This window comes from Amphibalanus amphitrite, unplaced genomic scaffold (assembly GCF_019059575.1).
Source record: "Amphibalanus amphitrite isolate SeventyFive unplaced genomic scaffold, NRLGWU_Aamphi_draft 001764F_arrow, whole genome shotgun sequence".
Taxonomy (NCBI): domain Eukaryota; kingdom Metazoa; phylum Arthropoda; class Thecostraca; order Balanomorpha; family Balanidae; genus Amphibalanus; species Amphibalanus amphitrite.
The window spans coordinates 94,914-116,027 of NW_024883257.1; the positions used below are offsets into that span (position 1 = coordinate 94,914).

General features: G+C 49.4%; 1 protein-coding gene and 1 long non-coding RNA gene across 4 annotated transcripts; one reads left to right on the forward strand and one right to left on the reverse strand.

Moving 5' to 3' along the window:
• Window positions 1–336: 336 nt before the first annotated feature.
• Window positions 337–8,453, reverse strand: LOC122375045 (protein no-on-transient A-like). 3 transcript variants are annotated; one of them, XM_043354201.1, is made up of 8 exons: window positions 8,000–8,453; window positions 5,268–5,489; window positions 3,633–3,934; window positions 3,293–3,401; window positions 2,663–3,040; window positions 2,011–2,164; window positions 1,264–1,313; window positions 337–1,023 (listed from the first exon to the last, which is right to left on the reverse strand). In XM_043354201.1, the coding sequence occupies exons 1-8, from the start codon at window positions 8,330–8,332 to the stop codon at window positions 838–840; spliced, it is 1,734 nt and encodes a 577-aa protein (XP_043210136.1). In that variant the 5' UTR covers window positions 8,333–8,453; the 3' UTR covers window positions 337–837. The 3 variants fall into 3 exon arrangements, with proteins under 3 accessions (XP_043210136.1, XP_043210135.1, XP_043210134.1); XM_043354200.1 differs by having other exon boundaries at window positions 2,011–2,131; window positions 8,000–8,429; XM_043354199.1 differs by having other exon boundaries at window positions 2,011–2,134; window positions 8,000–8,429.
• Window positions 8,454–9,455: 1,002 nt separating this feature from the next.
• On the forward strand, window positions 9,456–20,022 carry LOC122375046. Its single transcript, XR_006255329.1, has 3 exons — window positions 9,456–9,773; window positions 10,464–10,516; window positions 19,834–20,022. It is a non-coding gene; the product is annotated as an uncharacterized LOC122375046 (long non-coding RNA).
• The last annotated feature ends 1,092 nt before the right edge of the window (window positions 20,023–21,114 follow it).

Below are 21,114 nucleotides of genomic sequence, written 5' to 3' on the forward strand. Positions count from 1 at the left end.
GTGCCCGCTGGCCGACTTCAGCCGCACGCCCGCACGTAACTTGGACAGTTATAACCCCGAGACGACGAAACCCAATGAACAAACTGACGTTCGTGCCACGCGGCGCAGCATAACTCCAGGCGCACACCGCTGGCGCCATCCAGGAGCATTATTGCAAGCATGCAAGAGTTATGCGAGCTCCAGGCGCAATTGCTACTGCTATCTGAGACTCGCAGCGCAGCATCCCAGTCCCAGCCTCTCCCGGTGGCGTCTATTGACGAAATTATAATCCCCGCCATGTTCCTTCAGCACCTTGTCATCAACATCCCAATAAGGTATTCGATTAGAAACAAGATGGATGATTTTCGGTATATTTTCTGAAGCGGAGCAGATCGCGGCACCCGGACTGACGCGCAGATGCAGTGAGTCTAGCTACGGGAGTACACGGAACACGAGCGGCCCAATGTCGCCCCATGAAACGGGACTGGGAGTCGTCCGTAGCAAAATGATATCCAAAGGTCGGACAATGAAAACAACCGATGACGTGCCGATGGTTTCCGAGCGTTTCTCGATAAACTGGATGACCGCGTGACAAACGCATCTAAAACCGCTCTCATACGGATGCAGAAACTGGATGACACCTATTCGAGCGCACGCACCCGCTCTCATACAAACACTCACACTCTGACAGACACACACAGCTCAGACACTCTGACACTCGCACTCCTCCGGTGCAGCGGGTCTGCTCAGCCCGCGCCGTGGCCTCTCTTCTGATCTCCATGTCTCCGTGTACCCGAGCGGCCATCCTCCGGCCCGCCTCTCCGCACCGCTGCCGCCGCGCGCCCCGCCAGTCGGCACTTACAGCACGCGCGGGCGCTTGTTGGGGAAGTCCATGCCCATTCCCTCCTCCATGGGTCGTCCGCGTCCGCCGGCGGCACCTCCGCGCGGGGGTCCTCCGCGGAATCCGCCGCGGCCGCCGCGGAAACCGGGCGGGGGCGCGCCGCGACCGCGAGCGCCGAAGCCGCCCATCTCCATGCCGCCCACCTGCCGATGGAGGGTCAGAGCTCAGTCTCGACAAGGGTACCACCCGCGGCAACCGACAAATGCATCGCACCCAGATCGGTGGTCACAATGAACGACATAAGCCAGTCGTCGGGTAAAATACTTCAAGTGTGGAAAAAATGCCTCCCTCTGACACTCATAGTCTCACACACCGATTCGAACGATTTTGCATGAGCAAGATTACGAGACAATATCACAAAGGAAGCAGATTAGTCAGCTTACCTGGCCGGCTCCACGTCCTCCGCGACCAGCCATACCCGGCGGCGGTCCACCTGGCGAAGAGAAACAGACACTCAGTTTCACGGAGCGGCCACCCGATCGGCGCGCCAGCACATCGGTCTCTGGGGTACTCGAGTCATTACCTAGCCCCGGAGGACGGGATCAGTAATCACGTGGCATGTAGAAAATAGCCTCTCCAGCCAACAGGTCAAGCATTATGGGGTCTTGTTTTATTCATCGCTGCTGATAGTGACAGACAACCACAACATCGTTTAGGTATACAGAACGGGGTCAGATCAGTCAGATGTAACGTGCTTTCTGAATGCTGATCTTGAAATAAGCACCATTCTGCGACAGTACTCCGAAGTGAGCCACATGCCTCTTACGATCGTTCCCACCATAGAACTCTATCCCTTTATCGCCAATCCTCCTGAACCCCCCCCCCCCCCTCCTCGTGCTATAACTCGCCCCTCCACCCCATCACCAATCACACACAGCAGCTTTTCCGGTCCATACTGCCCGGCCCACCACTAAACGAAGCCCCTCTCAGCTACTCAGCTATTCGATTACCACACATCCCCTCCCACACCCTCACGTCTCCCTCCCCTCCTTACCGCAGGGCGGCTGCTCCTGCCCTGTCCCGTCCCTCTGCTTACCGTAGGGCGACTGCTCCTGCACGGCTCCGGTCCACAAGTCCCCCTTCTTACCGTAGGGCGACTGCTCCTGCCCGGCTCCCGTCCCTCTGCTTACCGTAGGGCGACTGCTCCTGCCCGGCTCCGGTCCACACGTCGCTGCCGTAGCCGGCGTCGGGCGCCGCACCCGGGGGCGGCGCGCCCGCTCCTCCAGCGCCGCCGTCCCAGATGGCCTGCTCCTGCTGGTCCAGAAGGCTGTTCAGCTCGTTGGCCTGCCGCACAGAGCCGGGCCGGGGCGTCACTCACCGGCTCCGCACGGCGGGCGGTGCAGATAAGGATAGTGCACTTACAGGATTAGCATATAATGCAGGCGTTTCCCGACAAAAAGGAAGGTGCGTTACGACGCCACCTCGTTAAAGCTTATAGCCATTATGGTAGAATATGCGATAAATCATTGGTGGTTACTTTGTGAAAAAGCAAGCGGGAAATAACATTTTTGAAGCTGCTGGGCAATGAACATGACCAATGATCGGCAGACGCATCGCGCATGCAAGGTGCATACTCCTTTCAGGTATTTCACCCAGTTACGTTACCTGTTTTATGAAGCTAAGCAAGCGGGAAACAAAACAGCAGTCAATAAGCGACCGACATCACAGTCAATACCAGCACGCATAAACATGCGCTAAGCGAGCAGCTGCACTGACTTTAGCCAGGTGGCATCATTCCCGTTAGTCCCTCGCTACCCGCGCTACCGCTCGCTCGCAACTAACCTGCATGAACAGCTGGTTCTCCTGCTGGCGGCGCTTCAGGTCGTCCTCGGACTGGCGCATGCGCGACTGCATCGACTCCTGGCGGCGCTGCATCTCCTCCTCCATGCGGCGTCGCTCCTGCTCGCGCTGCGCCTGGCGCACGTCCCAGTCACTCTTGGTGCGCTCCTGCTCCATCTCTCTGCGGCGCAGCTGTTCGCGCAGCATCTCCGTCTCGTGCTCGCGGCGCGCAAAGTCCATCTGGTCGCGCAGCTTCTCCATTTCCATCTTCATCTCCTGGTCGAGCTGTTCGCGGCGCTGCTTCTCCAGCTCGTACAGCTGCTTCCAGCGGTTACCGTACTCGGCTTCGAACGAGCCGGGCATGGCCAGACGGGGCCCCACCTGTCACGACGGGACGGTGTCAGCGGCGGTGTATAGCGCAGAGGGGACGGACCAGTATCCATAGATTAAGCTAACTATACCAACAGAAACGTGTTCTCACGTCAGTTCTCCTGAAACCTCTGATCACATTTCTCTGATTAATGAATATGCCCGCACATACTTCCTGAAACTGTCAATCGACCACAAAACCGCAGTGAAAACATTCACCCATCACAGCCTCATGGCCGCCAGTATGGACGTCCATGGACTCACCGATCGTTCGCGCATGTACTCGTGGTTCTTCTTGGGCAGCACTTGTTCGGAGAGGCCGTCCTCCAGATCTTCTTCGTTCATCGGCTCCACCTCGACCGGACAGAGGCCCCTATCGAACGGTCAGACACACGGTCAGAGGCGGAACGATCGCAACCAATGTTTCACACTATTGTAATGCCAATTGGCAAACGAGAAACATTGGCAGTCTTCATAATCAAGATACCCAAGCATTGTTCCGTAAAGACATACATTTTTTAACGTGCAACACAATATTTTTTCGACATATTTGAGTAGGAGGAACAGCTTATGGCTGCTGGGAGCCGTATGAATCGGTACTGACTCTGTGAGGAAGAAGCTGCTCTCGGTGCACTTCTTCAGACAGAAGAGGGCGCACGGCTTCTTAGCGAACTCGATGATGCCGACGCCGGTGGACTTTCCGCGCTCGTCGACCACCACGGTGGCGCGCTCCAGCTCGCCGAAGATGGAGAAGGCCAGCTCGAGCAGCTCGTTGCTGACCCAGGGCGAGAGCCGCTTCACCTTCAGCGTGCAGCCCATGGCCGAGAAGCGCACCTTCAGCATCCGGCCGTTACGCATGGTGCCGTTCAGGGCCTGGCGTGCCTTTTCCGCGTTGGCGCGGTAATCCTGTCCGCAGAAATAAATGTTATTAGGCCTCATTGAGATGTCAGGGCGGTATGGTAGGAACCTGTTGTGCCACATGTTTGGCGGCGTTTTGGCCATAGGTTTTGGCTCCATTTTTACAGAACGATATACCGGGTGGCCCAGAAAAAACGTTTCCAACTTTAAATCAATATTTCTCAGAAAGTGATAAAGATACAACCTTGAAACTTCGAATAGTCAATGCGGCACACATTTTCAGTAAATGGTGTGATTTTCATGGTGTTCGGTAAATAACTTTTTAAATGGTTCGTGTTTCAAGCATGCCATGTAAAAATTACTTTTTTGCTCCGATGTTTACTAAAAAATGTGAGTGAACGGGTCACTTTCACCCCGCGGCACCGCGGCCTAGAGCCATGACTTCTACTGGCAGCTAGTCTCATTGATGGTTCGGGTCTCAGGATGACACATTCCCTCAGGCAACCACGATGGCTCTGTGCCAGCGGCATCGGAAGAAATTTCCAGTTTTCTAACCATCTTGTGGCTCAAATGCTTTCCTGGCTGACATTCCTGGGAAAAGGTAGCTTTTCAACCATATTGTTTTGGCATCTGCTGGCAATGTTGTTTTTCATAAGCTATTCTGTGGTCTTCTGGCACAGGAACCAGTCTGCTTTAGTTTGTTTTCCTTATCCGGTCGATTTACTGTTTGATCTACTGAAAGGAGAGTAATCAGCAGTAATCCATGCATCGTGCCACTCCTGCTCGAAACATGATTTGGTGTTGAAACGAATGACATCCATGAGCACCATTTTGGTTCAGTATTTGAATATTTGGCACATAAGTGAGACAAAAATATTTAAAATAAGAACATACGTGTTGGTTTCATTCACGTGCTCTATTTTTTATTCTTTTTTTTATAACATGGGACGTCTAACCCAATCATCACTATCGTTTCACATTGGCAAAAAAAGCAAAAAGGTCTTGCTTAATTCAACTCAAGATTGCCAGCTTGAAAATGATGGTATAGTGTTATAAATTGGCATACCAATGCGCAAAGAAATGACGCAAACTTGATGAAAATTTTGGCTCGCTATTTGTACTCGTATTTGATATACAGGCCTCCAAAGTTCGGAACGTTTTTTCTGGGCCACCCGGTAGAGCACTACGTCACGCTTATTGCAGCACCATGAAGAATACTATCATACCGATATTATACTATCAAAACGCATTAAAATATTTAAGAAGAAGAATTACTGATATGAGTTAAGTTCAGAATTACTATAAATTCAGTTCAAATAGCTAACCAGCACATTTAACAACCATGCCATCATATTCCATTTACAGGTAGAAGACCACCTACCAGCTTGACGAATCCGAACGCCTTCTCGAGGTTGATGTACGGTTCGGCGATCTCTCCGAAGACGGAGAACATCTCCTGGAACTCGTCCATGGTGGTGTCGTCGGTCAGGTTGCCGACGAACAGGCGGCACTTGTTGGTGAACTTCTTGGGCTCCTTGTTGTCATTGACGGGCAGGTCGTAGGTGGGGCCGCCGATCTGCTGCAGCTTGTCGTTCAGCCGGTCCTGACAGCAGGCAGACACCGGACGTCAGTAAACTCACCGAGCCGCTGCACCCGAGAGTCCGTCCGAGCGGCCAGGGGACCGGATACAATTATCCAAAGTTCGACCTCAAATACGAAAACTTACCTGCAACACGTCATTCATTCCCAATAATTATACTTTTGTCATTAAAAAGCTCTAGTGTTTTGATTGGTGGAGTGATAAGGCCAGACTGTAAGTGCTAAGCTCACTTAGCATAGACCCTGAGCTGCATTGCTGTTCTGACTGCTTAGTATGTAAACTTCCGCTCATGTTGAGTACTGGGTGCTGGGTCCACTCTGGTAAAATGTTTCACTTCACTGCCGCTCCTCATGACAACGAAATATTAGTGAGTTCGGTCACTGAACAATCATACTTCTACATTTCACTTTTTACATCTACAAATACATAATCCCTAATTCTGTAGTGCCAATTCAAGGATTGTTTGACTGTCGCTGGCTGGTGCAGAATTTCAGCCTAGTTTGGTGTAAGCACGGTTTAGCCTAGGTTCGGCCGCCGCTTTGCATCAACAGGCTGCCACCTTGCTGGCATTTCTTTGCTTTTCATCATGTGGTCTGAGCGATGGGCTAATCAGAGACCAAGAAAAAATAGCAATGAGTTTCCATATATAAGAAAACTAGCACCATGCTGATAAAAATCCAACAGCAAAGATTACCCTGGTGTGGGTTCATTTCTTGGGCGATTTACATTGCTGCCTCTATTGCCATATTTCTGGGCTACTCTGCCGCGTATCACGATTTCGATGATATATCGTCGGTCTCGATGAAGGCCTGGCCCTGATAAGTGCTGATTTTCCACGCGGTGCTACGTGAACTTTTTCCGTGTGGTGCAGATTTTCCAAGAGCATGCAGGCATAATTGTGGAAGAGTGCTGCACTACACTACAGCACCTGTACAACACCACCCAGAACGATTATATTATGTAATGGAGACCTGGCAGGGAGCGCCAGTGGGCCATTGGTCCACAGCTGGGTTCACTTATCACTATAACAGCTCACGAACATTTTGATCAATCAATGCTCAGAGGCCAGAGCCAAGATTCTGGTTGACTTCGAGCCTGACTTATCACTATCCAGTCAGAGCTTGAAGGGTATCACAACAAACTTGTTTAATGTTTATTGCACGCATTGCACCCAGCATTATGGGTTGATTGGCTTACGTCATCTTTTAAGCTAAAGGATTGCTTAGATTATATATTCAATTTCAAATCAAATAATGCATACCAATTATAATTGACACACATTTTTAAATACCTTCAATGGTATCCTTCAGTGGTATACTCCCTGGGAATGCAACAGCCAAATAGGCATTTCCAACTATTACCCCTGAATATTCAGCCTGTCATATGCAGCCTTGCACTGGTCCATTTATTAGTTTCTGGAGCAATACAAGTGTAGGAACACTTCCAAATACCAAGGGATAATTTTTGTCATTTTTTCAGTGTTTGCAGTTGCAGATTCCAAGTCTCAGTGTGGGATGTTGCACGTTTTCCTCAGAGCTGGAGCAGCAACTCTACTGCCATTCTTTGCAGTCTAGAGCCTAGACTGAAGTTAGAGTCTGGGGTAGAGTATCAGAGGCCACCTAAGTGCCTTCAGCTTCAGTGGCAGGCAAGGGCCTAGCAGGCAGGAGCACCTGAAAGGTCATAAGTGTTTGACTCAGGGCCCTAAATAGCAAGCACTAGTCCCTGAAGCTCAGGTACAAAAATGAGTCCTTAGCCTTAAGGCATCCAATGGCAGCTCCTTTTGAGAGCATCATAAAGACCCTCCAGAAGCTTTCCTGCTGGTCTGGTGGGCCCAAACCTGCCAAAAGGGTGAAAATCCCCACCAGCTCACACAAAAGTCTGAAAGTTGTGCCACAGGACTTAAATTGTTTTCTGTGGCTACACTGCACCACTGAAGCCCACAGTACCATGATGGAATTAACTGAAACAGGGTCATAACATCATTCAGTTCATCATTAATTTGCACATGTCTGGTGCATCTGTGCATAAAGTTCCTCTTCCTTCATCTTCCTTCTCTCAAAGGAAACAAAAAAGGGAACTTGACCAGCTTAGGCTGGCAGAAAAGCCAGTTTTAGCACTGTACCTACTACATTTTCTCTTGCACCACTTCATGTAACTCAAAATCATAAAATCAAAATCATAGGACAGCAGGCACATCAGTAGAGGACCTCCATGTCAACAAGAACATGCCAAAACTGTGACTCTACGAATCTTGCCTAAAGCAGGATAAAAGCAACTGAACAGCCTGAAATGTCACAAGCAGACCACTGGGCCCCATTTCACTGCCATGACAGGACAGTGCGCCAAATGCATCAGTGTATTGGGTTTCCATGGAAACATCAACAAACTCAAGATGCTCACAACGCCGGATCATTGAGGCAAATTTATCTCAAACGCTGCACCAATACCTTAGCGCAGCGCACTGTAGTGTCGTGTCATAGAACAGGGCCCTGATCTTACATCTGAGCACGTACCTCTGGGTTCCTGGGGCCTCCCATGCCCCCTCGTCCTCCACGGCCTCCACGTCCCCGGAACTCTCCGCCGCCGCGTCCGCGGAACTCTCCACCTCCACGCCCCCGGTCGCCACCGCCATGGCCCCCTCTTCCCCTGTATTCGCCACCACCGCCACGTCCACGGTCTCCACCACCTCGGCCTCTGAATCCTCCACGGCCACGGCCTTCACCGCGTCCACGGCCATCGAATCCGCCGCGACCCCTTCCCCTGAAACCACCGGGACTCCCTGAACCACCATCGCCCATAAGTGGCGGTGGACCCCCATTATGGGGAGACGGTGCTTCATCCCCCATATTAGGTTATACAAATAAAACGCAATATATCGTAATTTTCGAGAAATTGGGAGCCGGGCGCCTCCTGCGACCACGCGGCGGAAGCCAAAGGAAATGGACGCCGGTCGAATTTGTAGAAATTGGTTTGGCTCAAGCATGAGGTGTATTGACTCCTAATGGTAACAAACGCTCATTGTTATAAATGACGTCAGATTAAATAAAACACGCATTTTCTGTTTCAATTATGTTTTTTTGTGAAATTTAAGCTGCCTAATAATATTTTTTTACTAAAATTAAACAAAATTTACTTATATTTGCTTTTTTTATTCACATATTTAGGATATTGACATCATTCTAATAAAGTGCTTTTGAGGGGCCTTGCTTTTGAGTCACATTCTTTCAAAAAACGAGCAAATCCAATACTATTCTCGTTAGGTCTTCGAGATAATCTTATTTTACATAATCTTTTATTTTTAAATTACCTAAATGAATTTATTTGGCCTATTTAAAAGGCAATTGACGTGATCAATTGAAACAAAAATTTAAAAGTCTGAAATAGGGATGTAAAAATATTGCCTACGTTCATGCCGCGAATGCTACATTTCTGAAAAAACAACGCATCTCATGCTCAAGGCTATAGAACTCCCTCATTCCAGTCGGGGAAACTATGGTAAAATCTGCTATTTTTAGCAGTCTGCTATTTTTAGCAGAAATCTGCTAAAATGGGTACGCATGTGACGTCATCGTACCCAAATATAGCAGATTTGGGTACGGCCCCATACAAAAGCAGATCTGCACCCTAATTGAAGCAAATGCGCATCAAATGCCTGGCAGATTCATGATTAGAATAGTGCTGAGAATGTCCTCTGATATTTTTGTTCAGATCCGACTATTTTCAAATAATGAATTTGAAAATAGTCTGATCTGAACAAAAATAGCAGAGATCACTCTCAGCACTATTCTCATCATGAATCTGCCAGGCATTTGATGCGCATTTGCTTCAATTAGGGTGCAGATCTGCTTTTGAATGGGGCCGTACCCAAATCTGCTATATTTGGGTACGATGACGTCACATGCGTACCCATTTTTAGCAGATTTCTGCTAAAAATAGCAGACTGCTAAAAATAGCAGATTTTACCATAGTTTCCCCGACTGATTCTTATAATTTATTTAAAAAATGAAAATTATGAGTTTAGGTCACACTAAGGTTCAGATATAAATTGAATATGTTAGAGGATTGGGACAACGTGAAATAAGGCATTACAAGCTCGTATATCATCAGTTATGAGTGTTATTTATAACTACAGAGCAATACTGTTGTACATATTTGAAAGGAACAGTCGAAGATTAGCATCATTCAAGGACTGCATCTTGGATCAATTTGGCTATAAGGATGTGAATGGACTAGTTGCAATTAAACAAGACATTGCAGCTGATTCAATTCTTATTTGCAAAGCATCATGTAAGTTTAAAATAAATATTTTTATTTGTGTGATGAGGTATTTATTGGGTAAATCCGTGAGTCTATGCTGCCTTTGCAATTGCGATGGTAGGTTTGTCAGTGTTGGGGTAGGTAATGTGTAAATTAGGTACCTTTACCATTACGTGTGGGTTTTATTCACATTGCATAAATTTGTTCTATTTCAATGTGTATGTCATTATATTGTTAATCTTTGTACATGCAATGGACTTTTGAATTCAATTTTTCTGCTGAAACTCTGAAAGGGTACGAAAGGACTTCTTCTCAATGTTTGCCTGGCTTCTTACGATTGTGTTTTTTTATTGAGATCATTTATTTTTTGATGTTCTGTTGAAGCTTTTGATCATTTGTTATGTTTAACTTTCTCAAACTTTTGCTTTGCTCTTTGTTCTTTGTTATTTTATTTATTTTGGCATGAAACATGCTCTCTTACTGATGTATATTTGGTTTGAGAACAGTTAACTGAATGGAATGCCTCAATATTACACCTTGAATAAGAATGAACATTGCAAATCCAAATACAAGAAACTGCACATGAATTCTTGCTAGGGTAAGGCATGTTAACTGCTGCTTTTTTGCAATGTGATTGTAATACTCAAAATTGTATTCTTTTTGTGCTCAATGCCATATTTTGGGCTTAGCTATGATTGAATTGCTTGCTTCCATTTTCAGCATCAGAAACTGAAGCACTGAGGAAAGATGGATGGACTGTATCACTTCTTCAGGTTAGTTGCTGCTGTGAATTGTGATGTCTTAGCTTGTAAAGTTGTGTTGTTGTTTTGACATGTTACCTGTATCTGTATCTTGTACTCAGACCAGTGGTCATGTGATGGTGGTTATTTGTTTGCTGTTCTTTTTATTGGTGACAAGGTGGTTGTTCCATCATTGAATAAAATCTCATGGGATAATAGCAACAGACAATATTTGATTTTACCCAACCAGCTGCAAAGCCATATTTTGGAACATATGGGCATTTGGTTTCATGAAAGCATGACTTTCATGCTCCTTACATGTTTGTTTCTTAACTCTCTCCCGTATTGGTGTTTAAGCCAGCCTCAAATGTATACGGGGGGGGGGGGAGGGGTGTTGCCCGTGACAAGAGGAAGCCGATGATACCCAATTTTAAGATCCTAGGTCGTTGGTTGACCTTCCAGGTCAGGTCAGTGACCCAAAAGCCGTAATCGCCACGCTTTTTGTGGGAGGCTTTTGATGTCCATACATACATACATATTACATACATACATACATATTACATACATACATACATACATACATACATACATACATACATACATACATACATACATACACAAAAAGTCGGGTAAAATCGGGACCTGGTAGAACGTCGTAAAGCGTGGCTGTTATGAGGTTGTTTTTGGGGTGCTGATCACAAATATCATGTTAGTTTTGATCACAGATGTCTTCATGCATTTAGGCCAGGTCAGGTCAACCAGTAGGGGTCCTGCTGGGTAAACATAGTACGTGTCAGCCACCTCTGACAGCTTCGTAACATTTTACGAATACACCAAAACTACTTCGTAAATGTTCATATGGTTGCTAAATTCGAATTCAGCTCCATAAACTAGCCTAGAAACATGTAAAATTAGAATAAGTGAACCGAGGTCACCAAAGGTCAATGACCCGACCTGACCTTCAGGTGGCCTTGACATATACACTGTGACCTTGACACCCACCCTAATGCATGGGACCAACATCATATCACATGTTTGAACGCTTGAAACCATGAAATGACGGCAAACGCGCGGCTAATGCGAGCTGACATACGCCGAATCGCGATACCGGCCAAACATGGTCTCGGCAAATAGGTCACAGGTTAAAGGGCATTGGGGTCAGGGTCATGAAATTATCAAGGTAGGTGTAAAATTGATCAACTAGAAGGTTCTGAAAGTTGAGTGGCGATCGGCCGCTTTTTACGCGATTTATTCGCGAAAAACCGAGGGGTCCGTTAGACCCCCCCCTTCATACGGATACGGGCGAGGGTTAAGAAAACAGGATCTGCCTGGGACCTTTGACACTCATACTTGTTGGGGGTCAGATGGAGCTCCTTCGGCTTTCTGCAAATAACCCGTGAAAAACGCGGCCGATTGCGACGAAACTTTCAGTGTCCATCAGATCATCAATTTTACACATACCCTGAAAATTTAATGAACCTGACCCACATTACCCTGACTTGTGACATGTTTCCCGGGAACACGTCAGGCCGGCCGCCGAAATCGCGATTCTTTGTGTCGGGGCATGATATCCAATATCCATGTCTTTCCAGACTTTTTGTGGCTGGATACTTGCCAACATGGGAAATGATGTTTGTCTCGTGCATTATGGTGGATGCTTAGGTTACTTGAGGGTCAGGTCAACGTCATTGCCCTTTGGTGACCTCCTGCGATTTAATCGAGTTTTACGATTTTTAGGGAAGTGTTTGGAGCTGATTTTGATTTTTACACTCATGTGGACATTTGAGAAATGGTTTTGGTACCTACACCACATGTGACGAAACTGTCAGTGGCATTGTACGCGTATTTTGCAACGATGTTCCGTCCTCTATCTCATCGACATGCCTGATGTACGTACGCTGATGACGTGAAACTGCTGAGGCGGATTCGCTCTCCCGACGATGCTGTCACCCTTCAGGCCGATTTAGACATCCTATCTTCTTGGTCCACCGTTTGGAAACTAAAACTTGACCCAGCAAAATGCACCTTTGCTCTGCGTAAAAAGCTTGTCATGACGTCATACTCCATTGGCAATGTCACCCTGGATCGCGTATCTGAGATGCGTGATTTAGGCGTTATTCTGGACTCAAAATTGAACTCCGCTTCTCACATCGATGACGTCGTCGGGAGGGCGAATCGTGCCTTGGGGACTTACCTGCGATCGCTCCAAATCTCACGTGCGCGGACATGGCGCAGGTTCGAGCCAGCACCCCTTATTACGGCATTCAACGCTCACGTTCGTTCTGTTTTGGAGTTTGGCAGCATTATTTGGTCGGGCGCCGCAGTGTCTCACATGGCGCGACTGGACAGGGTCCAGCATAAGTTTTTAATTTGGATAGCTGTTAACTCTAATCGCCCTTCAAACTCATTTGACTACGCACAGCTATTGCTCCACTTCGCCGTTCTAACCACAAAACAGCGCCTGGCGAAACATGACCTCGCCTTCCTACATGGCGTCTTCGGGGGTCGTGTTGACTCCGTGGAAATTCTGGGCAGCTTCGGACTTGCTGTCCCAGCCAGGGCAACTCGCGCGCAACCTTGTCTTAAAGGTAGTGTGCCACCTTTGAAAGATTTCCCATTTTATTTTTCCTAGGATAAGAAGCTTCTGTTTTTACCTAATATCGCAAAAAAAATCAAAAATGGGCCTGGAATAGTGCCTTTTTCGCCTAAAAGTTTTTCGGTTTTTAGATATGTATAACAACTGTAGTGGGCTCACCTGCAAACAGGCGTCGGGCAACAATCGCGAATGCGGCGCACTTGTGACAATAAGCAAAGGTCATTATAGTGTTACGACCATACGACGTACGGGAATGAGTTATCAGCTGTCTAATCGTAGACAACACAATGTCGAGCCTTAAACTGTAAGCCCGTATTGGTATTGTTTCTTTTATTTGGCTGTCGAACATTATTTATGGTTTGAAATATGATTTTATGTAAAATAATTGATATGAAAAAGCCGTCTTATAAGTTATGACCCCATTTCACCACACGCAAGTGGCAGAAATGACAATGATCAGCTGACGCATTTTCTTGGCCGAAGTCAGAGCGCGCGGCCCGACGCACCACGCGTATTTGGAAATTCCGACCTCGACGAGCATCAGAAGCCACCTAACAGGCGTGTTCGAAACCGCAGGAGATGATGATGAACGGGTTTATCGAAACTTGATTGGATGAGCATATCGGTAATAGCGATTTCAGTGTGTGCATTTATTGTTCATAGTGGTGTGAAATGTGGTTGGGGTACGACCGACAACCCGTCGGGGCGAATTTCGCACTGGGGTAGGTACTCAAAATTTGAAGAATTTAAGACGTTTCCATGAGTTTTGAAGGTATGGATAAGTTCTAAAAATCCGGTTCTCCTTATCTGGGCCATTAACTCCATACGGTCCAAGAAAGCTGGCACACTACCTTTAATGTCCCAGCCGCCAGAGTAGGCACCATCAAAGGTGGATTGTTTTGCCGTCTACCACGTCGGATTAATAGCCTGTAACAGGTGACTCCTGGAGCGGATATTTTTGGAAGGTGCTCTCGGTTTATGAAGTGGTTGTCTGTGTTCGTTCGCCATACAGTGTGAAGTTTTAACAATGTGTGTCGTATTTATTGTTTTTATATGTCTGACTCCGTCTATTATTGGGTTTCCGGACCTGTTGATGGTATGCAATAAATACAATACAAATACAAATAATGTGGATAGCTGGCGTTACACCCTCTGGTCGACCTGACCTGACCTGAGCCAACATACGCTAAATGATGTATAAATACTTTATCTTTGATCAAACAAAAGCAAATACCTACCAAAGACGAAATCAGGACCCCAAAACCCGCCACAACTTCCCTTAAAGAAGTTGTAGCAGCTGGTCCCAGTGTTTTCGACTTTGGGTCATTGACCTGACCTGGAACTTTGGAAGATCAACCAATGGTTTGGGACCGTATAAGTGGATATCATCAGGTTTTTTCGTCTCGGGCAGCACACTCGTTTTTTTTTTCGTGAAGATCCAGCTCGACCAGGCGCCGAACGGCTGAGGGGGGTGGGGGTGGGGAGGGGGACGGGCCCTCTCCCGCACCCAGTGGCGCAGCCAGGATTTCGTTTCGGGGGGGTCATCGCCTCCAAAGCGGGCCCCCTAGTGTGCGGGCCCCCCACCCATTTTTCAGAATCTTTCCATATTTCATACGCATTCTGCTGAGCGGGCCCCCTTTACCTGCATGATAACCGTGAGCGAGTTTGAATCGGAAAATTTTGATAGAACAATAGCTCGGTAATCACCCGGTGTTCAATTTCCACGTGAATTGACCATGACAGAAATATGTTACTATGACGTATGAATTCGTATCTTTCGAGGCCGAAATGTGCCCCTTCCGCAATATGCATAGCATATATGCAAACGGAACTGTTGTCTGCTTCTGCCGGACAAGATTTAAGCAGTCCTACGTGCCTGTCCTAACTCAGTCATCTATTGGCTGCTGTAGTAGATTGTGCTTTATTCTTCTTCATTACGTGAATTCGCTCACAAGCAGTTTTAACCCTCGCCGGCACAGGGGGGAGGGGATGATGCAACCTCCCCCCTAAGGTTTTTCGCGAATAACTCGGGTAAAAATCGGCCGATCGCAACCAAACTTTCAGTACCCTCGCGTTGATCAGTTTTACACCTACCCTAGAAATTTCATGACCCTGACCCAAATGGCCTTTGACCTGTGACCTACTTTCCGAGACCATGTTTGGCCAGAATCGCGATTCGGCGTATGCCGGCTCGCACTAGCCGCGCGTTTGCAGTCTTTCCGTGGTTTCAAGCATTCAAACATGTGAGTTGATGCTGCTCCCATGCATTAGGGTGGATGTCAAGGTCACCTGAAGGTCAGGTCAGGTCATTGACCTATGATGACCTCGGTACTTTTTTCGAATTATGCATGTTTCCAGGCTAGTTTTTGGAGCTGAATCCGAATTTAGCAACCATTTGAACATTTACGAAGTAGTTTTGGTGCCTTCGTAACATGTTACGAAGCTGCCAGAGGCGGCTGGCACGTAGGTACTACGAATACCCGGCAGGACCCCTACTGGTTGACCTGACCTGACCTGACCCGACCTGGCTTAAATGCATAAAGACCTCATCTGTTATCAAAACTAACATGATAACTATTCATGATCAGTACCCCGAAAAACCCTATAGCAGCCACAATTAACGACGTTCTAACAGGTCCCGATTTTCCCGATTTTTCGGTCATTGACCTGACCTGGAAGGTCAACCAATGACCAAGAACCTTAAAATTGGGTATCGTCGGCTTCCTCTCGTCACGGGGAACACGCTCGTATTTCCCGCGAAGCTCTAGCTCGATCATGGGCCAAACACGAAGGGGTCGTACCACCCCCCCCCCCCCTCTTGTGCCGTCGAAGGACGCAAAATGGCCGGAATGGCCTGTGCCGGCGAGAGTTAACGCGCTCATATGGGACATGTATTGCCATGGGCCGGGTTTGTTGTGGCGTGGTGATGTGGTGACGTACAGGGTGTCCCATAAGTTCGTTCTCACCTACATTTTACGTTTTTAGGCTCTCTTGCTTAAAGACACGCTGAAATTGGTTCGTTACTGAGCTTACGTGGTTGCCATGGCTGGTAGAAATATGCTCCACAGTAACTAATTTCTGTAGACAAAATAGTTTTTGGTAGAGAGCCCGTTTCCTACACAGACGGCTAACGCCGCAACATAGAGGTCTCCAATACGGGTACGTCTCGGTATTTAGTCAGCACGTGACCATTCGCGACGATTGAGGGTGATTGAGGCCTACCAGTCTGTAGACAATGTCCATCGCTAACTGGACGCACAGTCAGCAAGTGACACCGATGATTTGTCGGGAGTCAATCATTGCAAGTTTATCCTCTTTTTTGTCAGCTCTCAGGAGTGAGCCATGTGGCCAAAACTGTGTAGCGCCAAAGTGGCCATCAAAAAGGTCAAGGGGTTAGAAAGTTGGTAAGCAGACTTTTCAAGATGGATTACCAGCTGTCTAAAATTGTTCTTACGGGGTACATAACTCAAGGTGACTAAAGCTTTGCTTACCGGAGGGCTCAAAACAGTCAAAAACGTCTTAAAATGGCCAAACATGAGTTTCGTTATGCCTGAGGCTAAAAAAACTAAGGGGCTGAGGACATCAACCAGGTCATCTGGACTAACTAGTCCACGTTCGAGATGAAACACCCGTCCAAACCCGAAAACAACCCCATAAGGGCGAAGGAGGAGGCCTCCGTTTCGTCCCGTTATGTTCCTATGCGAAAGGCCAAGATCACGGTATTGTGGGGTTATAGGCGTCCAGACGCTGACCAGGTTGCGATTGGTGTCCCAGAAACAGCTTTGGGAAGCATAATGCTTTTCCAAGAAAATCTAGGAGGAGTTTCAGCCCTCAAGCTGAACTCGAACCGCGAGTATGAACACATTTATAGAGGAGAAAATGGCATCCGAGAGGTCGTAGGCCCATCTTCAGGCAAGACAGTGCATCAGTGCACAGGCCAAGCAAAGCTTAAAAGCGGTGGAAGGAGACTGTGACAGGCGTTTGTGGCAAGACCACATGCCAGGCACCTCATCGGATCAAAATTTCATAAAAAATTGTTGGTTATGCTGAAATTTAGGCTCGTCGAAGCGTAGCGCTGTTCCAGCCTCGAGGAGCTCACGGCGCATGTCAAGTCAGTCTGGGTTAACTTTAAGCCTGCTATGCAGCCAAACATGCCGGTTAGCATGCCGCAGCATGTGTTCATGTGTTTGCCTATTAAATGGGGAGCACATTGAGGGGTCATAAATATATCAAAACGCAAAGTACTCTGTTTCACATGCAAATAAAATGTGAGAACGAACTTATGGGACACCCTGTAGATTCTGTCTGCTATCGAGGTCCCGGCATGGTGTTACTTAGCGCGGGGTACGGGCCCGACCGTTGCGCCAAGTGCGCTGAAATTTGCGCAACTTATAGATTAAGGATGGGCAACGTGCCTTTGAGGGTCTCAGCTCGATCGGATTGATAGCGAGCACATGACGCGTGCTCAAAAAGTGCAAATTCGCGTTATGGACTTTACATGTATGTATAAATCGGCTTGCAAAATCGGGCGAAAATGACTAAATTTGCCAGACACTGGTCCGGTCCCCGTGCAGTATCTCGGTAACCGTGGGCCCAATCGCCACGGGGTATCGTGTAGAGAATCGAAAGGGCTATCGAATGGTGTGCGGTGCAGGGATGGCACGCGCCACGTGCACCCGTGAGGGCACTTATGCTGGGAAATTTACGTTTCGGACAGATTTGGGACTTAATGCTATTTTCGGGTGACTGTTTGACGGAGCGGGTTCAAACAACGCCTGTTGGCAAAAGAAATGTACCGCCTCTCATGGAAAAATTGTGAAAAGCTAATTGATCAAAAACAAGGTGGAACAAATCGCTGGAGAGAATGGTATTTGTTAATGACTTACTTAATTACACGGGTTTTACTGCATAACCTGGTACGGTTGACAGTTGAAAATGGCATAGTTGGGAAGACCATTCAATTTTGTCCAAAATCCAATCATCGCTTTTGCATGACGAGCAACAGTATTCTTAAAAATATAAATGTTAGAAACCTCTACATAGGAATTCATCGATGGCTGTCATTTTTCAATAACCTACGTCAACCGTTGTTATAAACTACACATGACATGTTCTATAGTAGAACGCATGCTTATCAGACACGAGCACCTCGATGCAATGGATATTTTTTCCCAATCCAAAATGCTTAGCCGTCAAAAAGCAATCAACCGAAATGGATACATCACCCACGGACACAAGACCAACCAAACGCCCACCGATCGAAAATACCCCTTATTCGCTTTGCGGAGCAAGCGGGTCACCCTAGCGGGCCCCATTCAACCAGGGGCCCGGGCCCTATCCATACGGGGGCCCGGGCCACGTCCACCTGGGGCTCCGGGCCCCGTCCACCCGGGGCTCCGGGGCCCGTCCACCAGGGGGCCCGGGCCCCATCCATCCGGGGGCCGGGCCCCGTTCTCCCGGGGGCCGGGCCCCGTTCTCCCGGGGGCCGGGCCCCGTTCTCCCGGGGGCCGGGCCCCATTCACCCGGGGGTCCGACGTCCACCCGGGGCCCGGGGCCCGTTCTACCGGGGGCCCAGACCTATCCACGGGGGTCCCGGGCCCATCCACCCAGGGGGCCCGGGCCCATTCTCCCAGGGGCCCGGGTCAATTCTCCCGGGGGCCCGGGCCCGTTCTCCAATCTCCCGGGGCCCCGGGCCCGTTCTCCCTGGGGCCCGGGCCCCATCCACCCAGGAGGCCCAGGCCCGTTCTCCCAGGGGTCCAGATCAATTCTCCCGGGGGCCCGGGCCCGTTCTCCGGGAGGCCCGGGTCCGTTCTCCAATCTCCCGGGGCCCGGGGCCCGTTCTCCCGGGGGCCCGGACCCATCAACGGGGGGGGGGGGGCCGGGCCCCATCCACCCAGGAGGCCCGGGCCCGTTTCCTCCCAGGGGCCCGGGTCAATTCTCCCGGGGGCCCGGGCCCGTTCTCCGGGAGGCCCGGGTCCGTTCTCCAATCTCCCGGGGCCCGGGGCCCGTTCTCCCGGGGGTCCGGACCCATCAACGGGGGGGGGGGGCCGGCCCCATCCACCCAGGAGGCCCGGGCCCGTTCTCCCGGGGGCCTGGGCCCGTCCACCTGGGCCCCAGGCCGGCCCCATCCACCCAGGAGGCCCGGGCCCGTTCTCCCAGGGGCCGGGCCCGTTCTCCCGGGGGCCCGGGCCCCGTCCACCTGGGGCCCCAGGCCGACCCCTCACCGTGGTGTCCCAGTAGGCATTTCTCGAAGCGGGCTCGTCCGATTAGATTAGGGCCTCTCTCTCTCTCTCTCTCTCTCTCTCTCTCTCTCTCTATCTCTCTCTCTCTCTCCCTCTCTTCTCTCTCTCTCTCTCTCTCTCTCCTCTCTCTCTCTCTCTCTCTCGAGCGGGCCCCTGACAAAAATTTCGGGGGGGGTCAGCTGACCCTCTGACCCCCCCCTGGCTGCGCCACTGCCCGCACCCTACGTTAGTGGCTGTTTAAACACCAATACGGGCGAGGTTAAAGGACCTTATTTTCAAAATTGCCCCATGGTATTCGGCTGCACAGTATCGTATCGTCGGTGGACACAATTGAACGCACTGTCAGTATCACCGGCAGAGCGCGTCTATTTGTGGACAACGGTCATGTGACCGACCTAGGTCAGGTCGCTAACTGACAGCATACCAGGCATCACCTGTCACCGGGTGGCGTTTTCCGGGGCCCGGGTTGGAGTTCCGGCGCGGACCGTTCACCTGCCTGCCGTGCTCCTCAGCACAACACCTGCTGTCCGGTGCTGTACATGACGCCGCGCGTGCGCGACTCCTGCCGCCGGAGATCGCCGGCCGAGGCGTCAACGTCGGCATCTGCGTGATGGTGGAGAGCGCCGACCGGGCCGTGCTGCTCACCTGCCGGTCGGCGCACATGCGCACCTTCGCCGGCGCCTGGGTGCCGCCCGGCGGTCACATAGGTCAGTGGGTGCCGCCCGGAGGTCACATAGGTCAGTGGGTGCCGCCCGGAGGTCACATAGCCAGGTCAGTGAATCGGGCCCGGAGGTCACATAGATCAGTGGGTGCCGACGGACGGTCACATAGGTCAGTGGGTGCCGCCCGACGGTCACATAGGTCGGTGGGTGCCGACTGGCGGCCTCATAAGTCGATAGATAGGGGGTAACGGTCAGTGGGGAAAATAGTGGGAGGGAAGACCGGTCATTTGTCAGTGGGGCGATAATGATTCCCGGATGAAAAGTCAAAACGTTAAAAGTAAACGGATAAAAAGTCAAAGGACATAAAGTCAACAGACAGAAAGTCAACATCGCAAGAAGTCAAAGGACAAAATGTCAAATGAACAAAAAGTCAACCTGCCAAAAAGTCAACACGCCAGAAGTCAAAGCTAAAAGTCAACACGCAAGAAGTCAAAAGACATAATGTCGAAGAGACAAAAAGCCGACATGTCAAAAAGTCAACGCGCTAAAAGTCAACACGCTAAAGTCAACACGCATAAAGTCAACACGCAAATGTCAACGCGCAAAAAGTCAACACGCAAAAAGTCAACACGCTAAAAGTCAACACGCCTAAAAGTCAACCCGCTAAAAGTCAACACGCGAAAGGTCAACATGCTAAAAGAACAGGCTAAAAGTCAACATGCTTAAAAGTCAACACGCTAAAAGTTAACACACAAAAAGTCAAGTTCAAGCAAATAGTTCATAGGGGGCGAAAAGTTGATGCGCAAAATGTAGTCAACAGCAAAAAGTAGTCTTTAACAGCAGTCGTTAACTAAGTCGGTACAAGTACGCCGCAGCCCGCGTCTCCGGTCGGCGACTGACCCGCGCCGGGCCACCTGATCCCCGGCCGCCGCCCGCTGGGCGCCGGCTGCACCGCATAGCGCGTCTCGGCGCGTCCCCGTGCGTGCCCCGACACTACGATAAGAACGCTCCTACTATTTTATTTTGCTTTAAAAGTATATTGGGAATGTGAACTATCTATATAAAGTTAGCGTACTGTGCCTGCTGGTGGGGGGGGGGGGGGGGGGCAGTTCCGATAAGGAGACGTAGGGC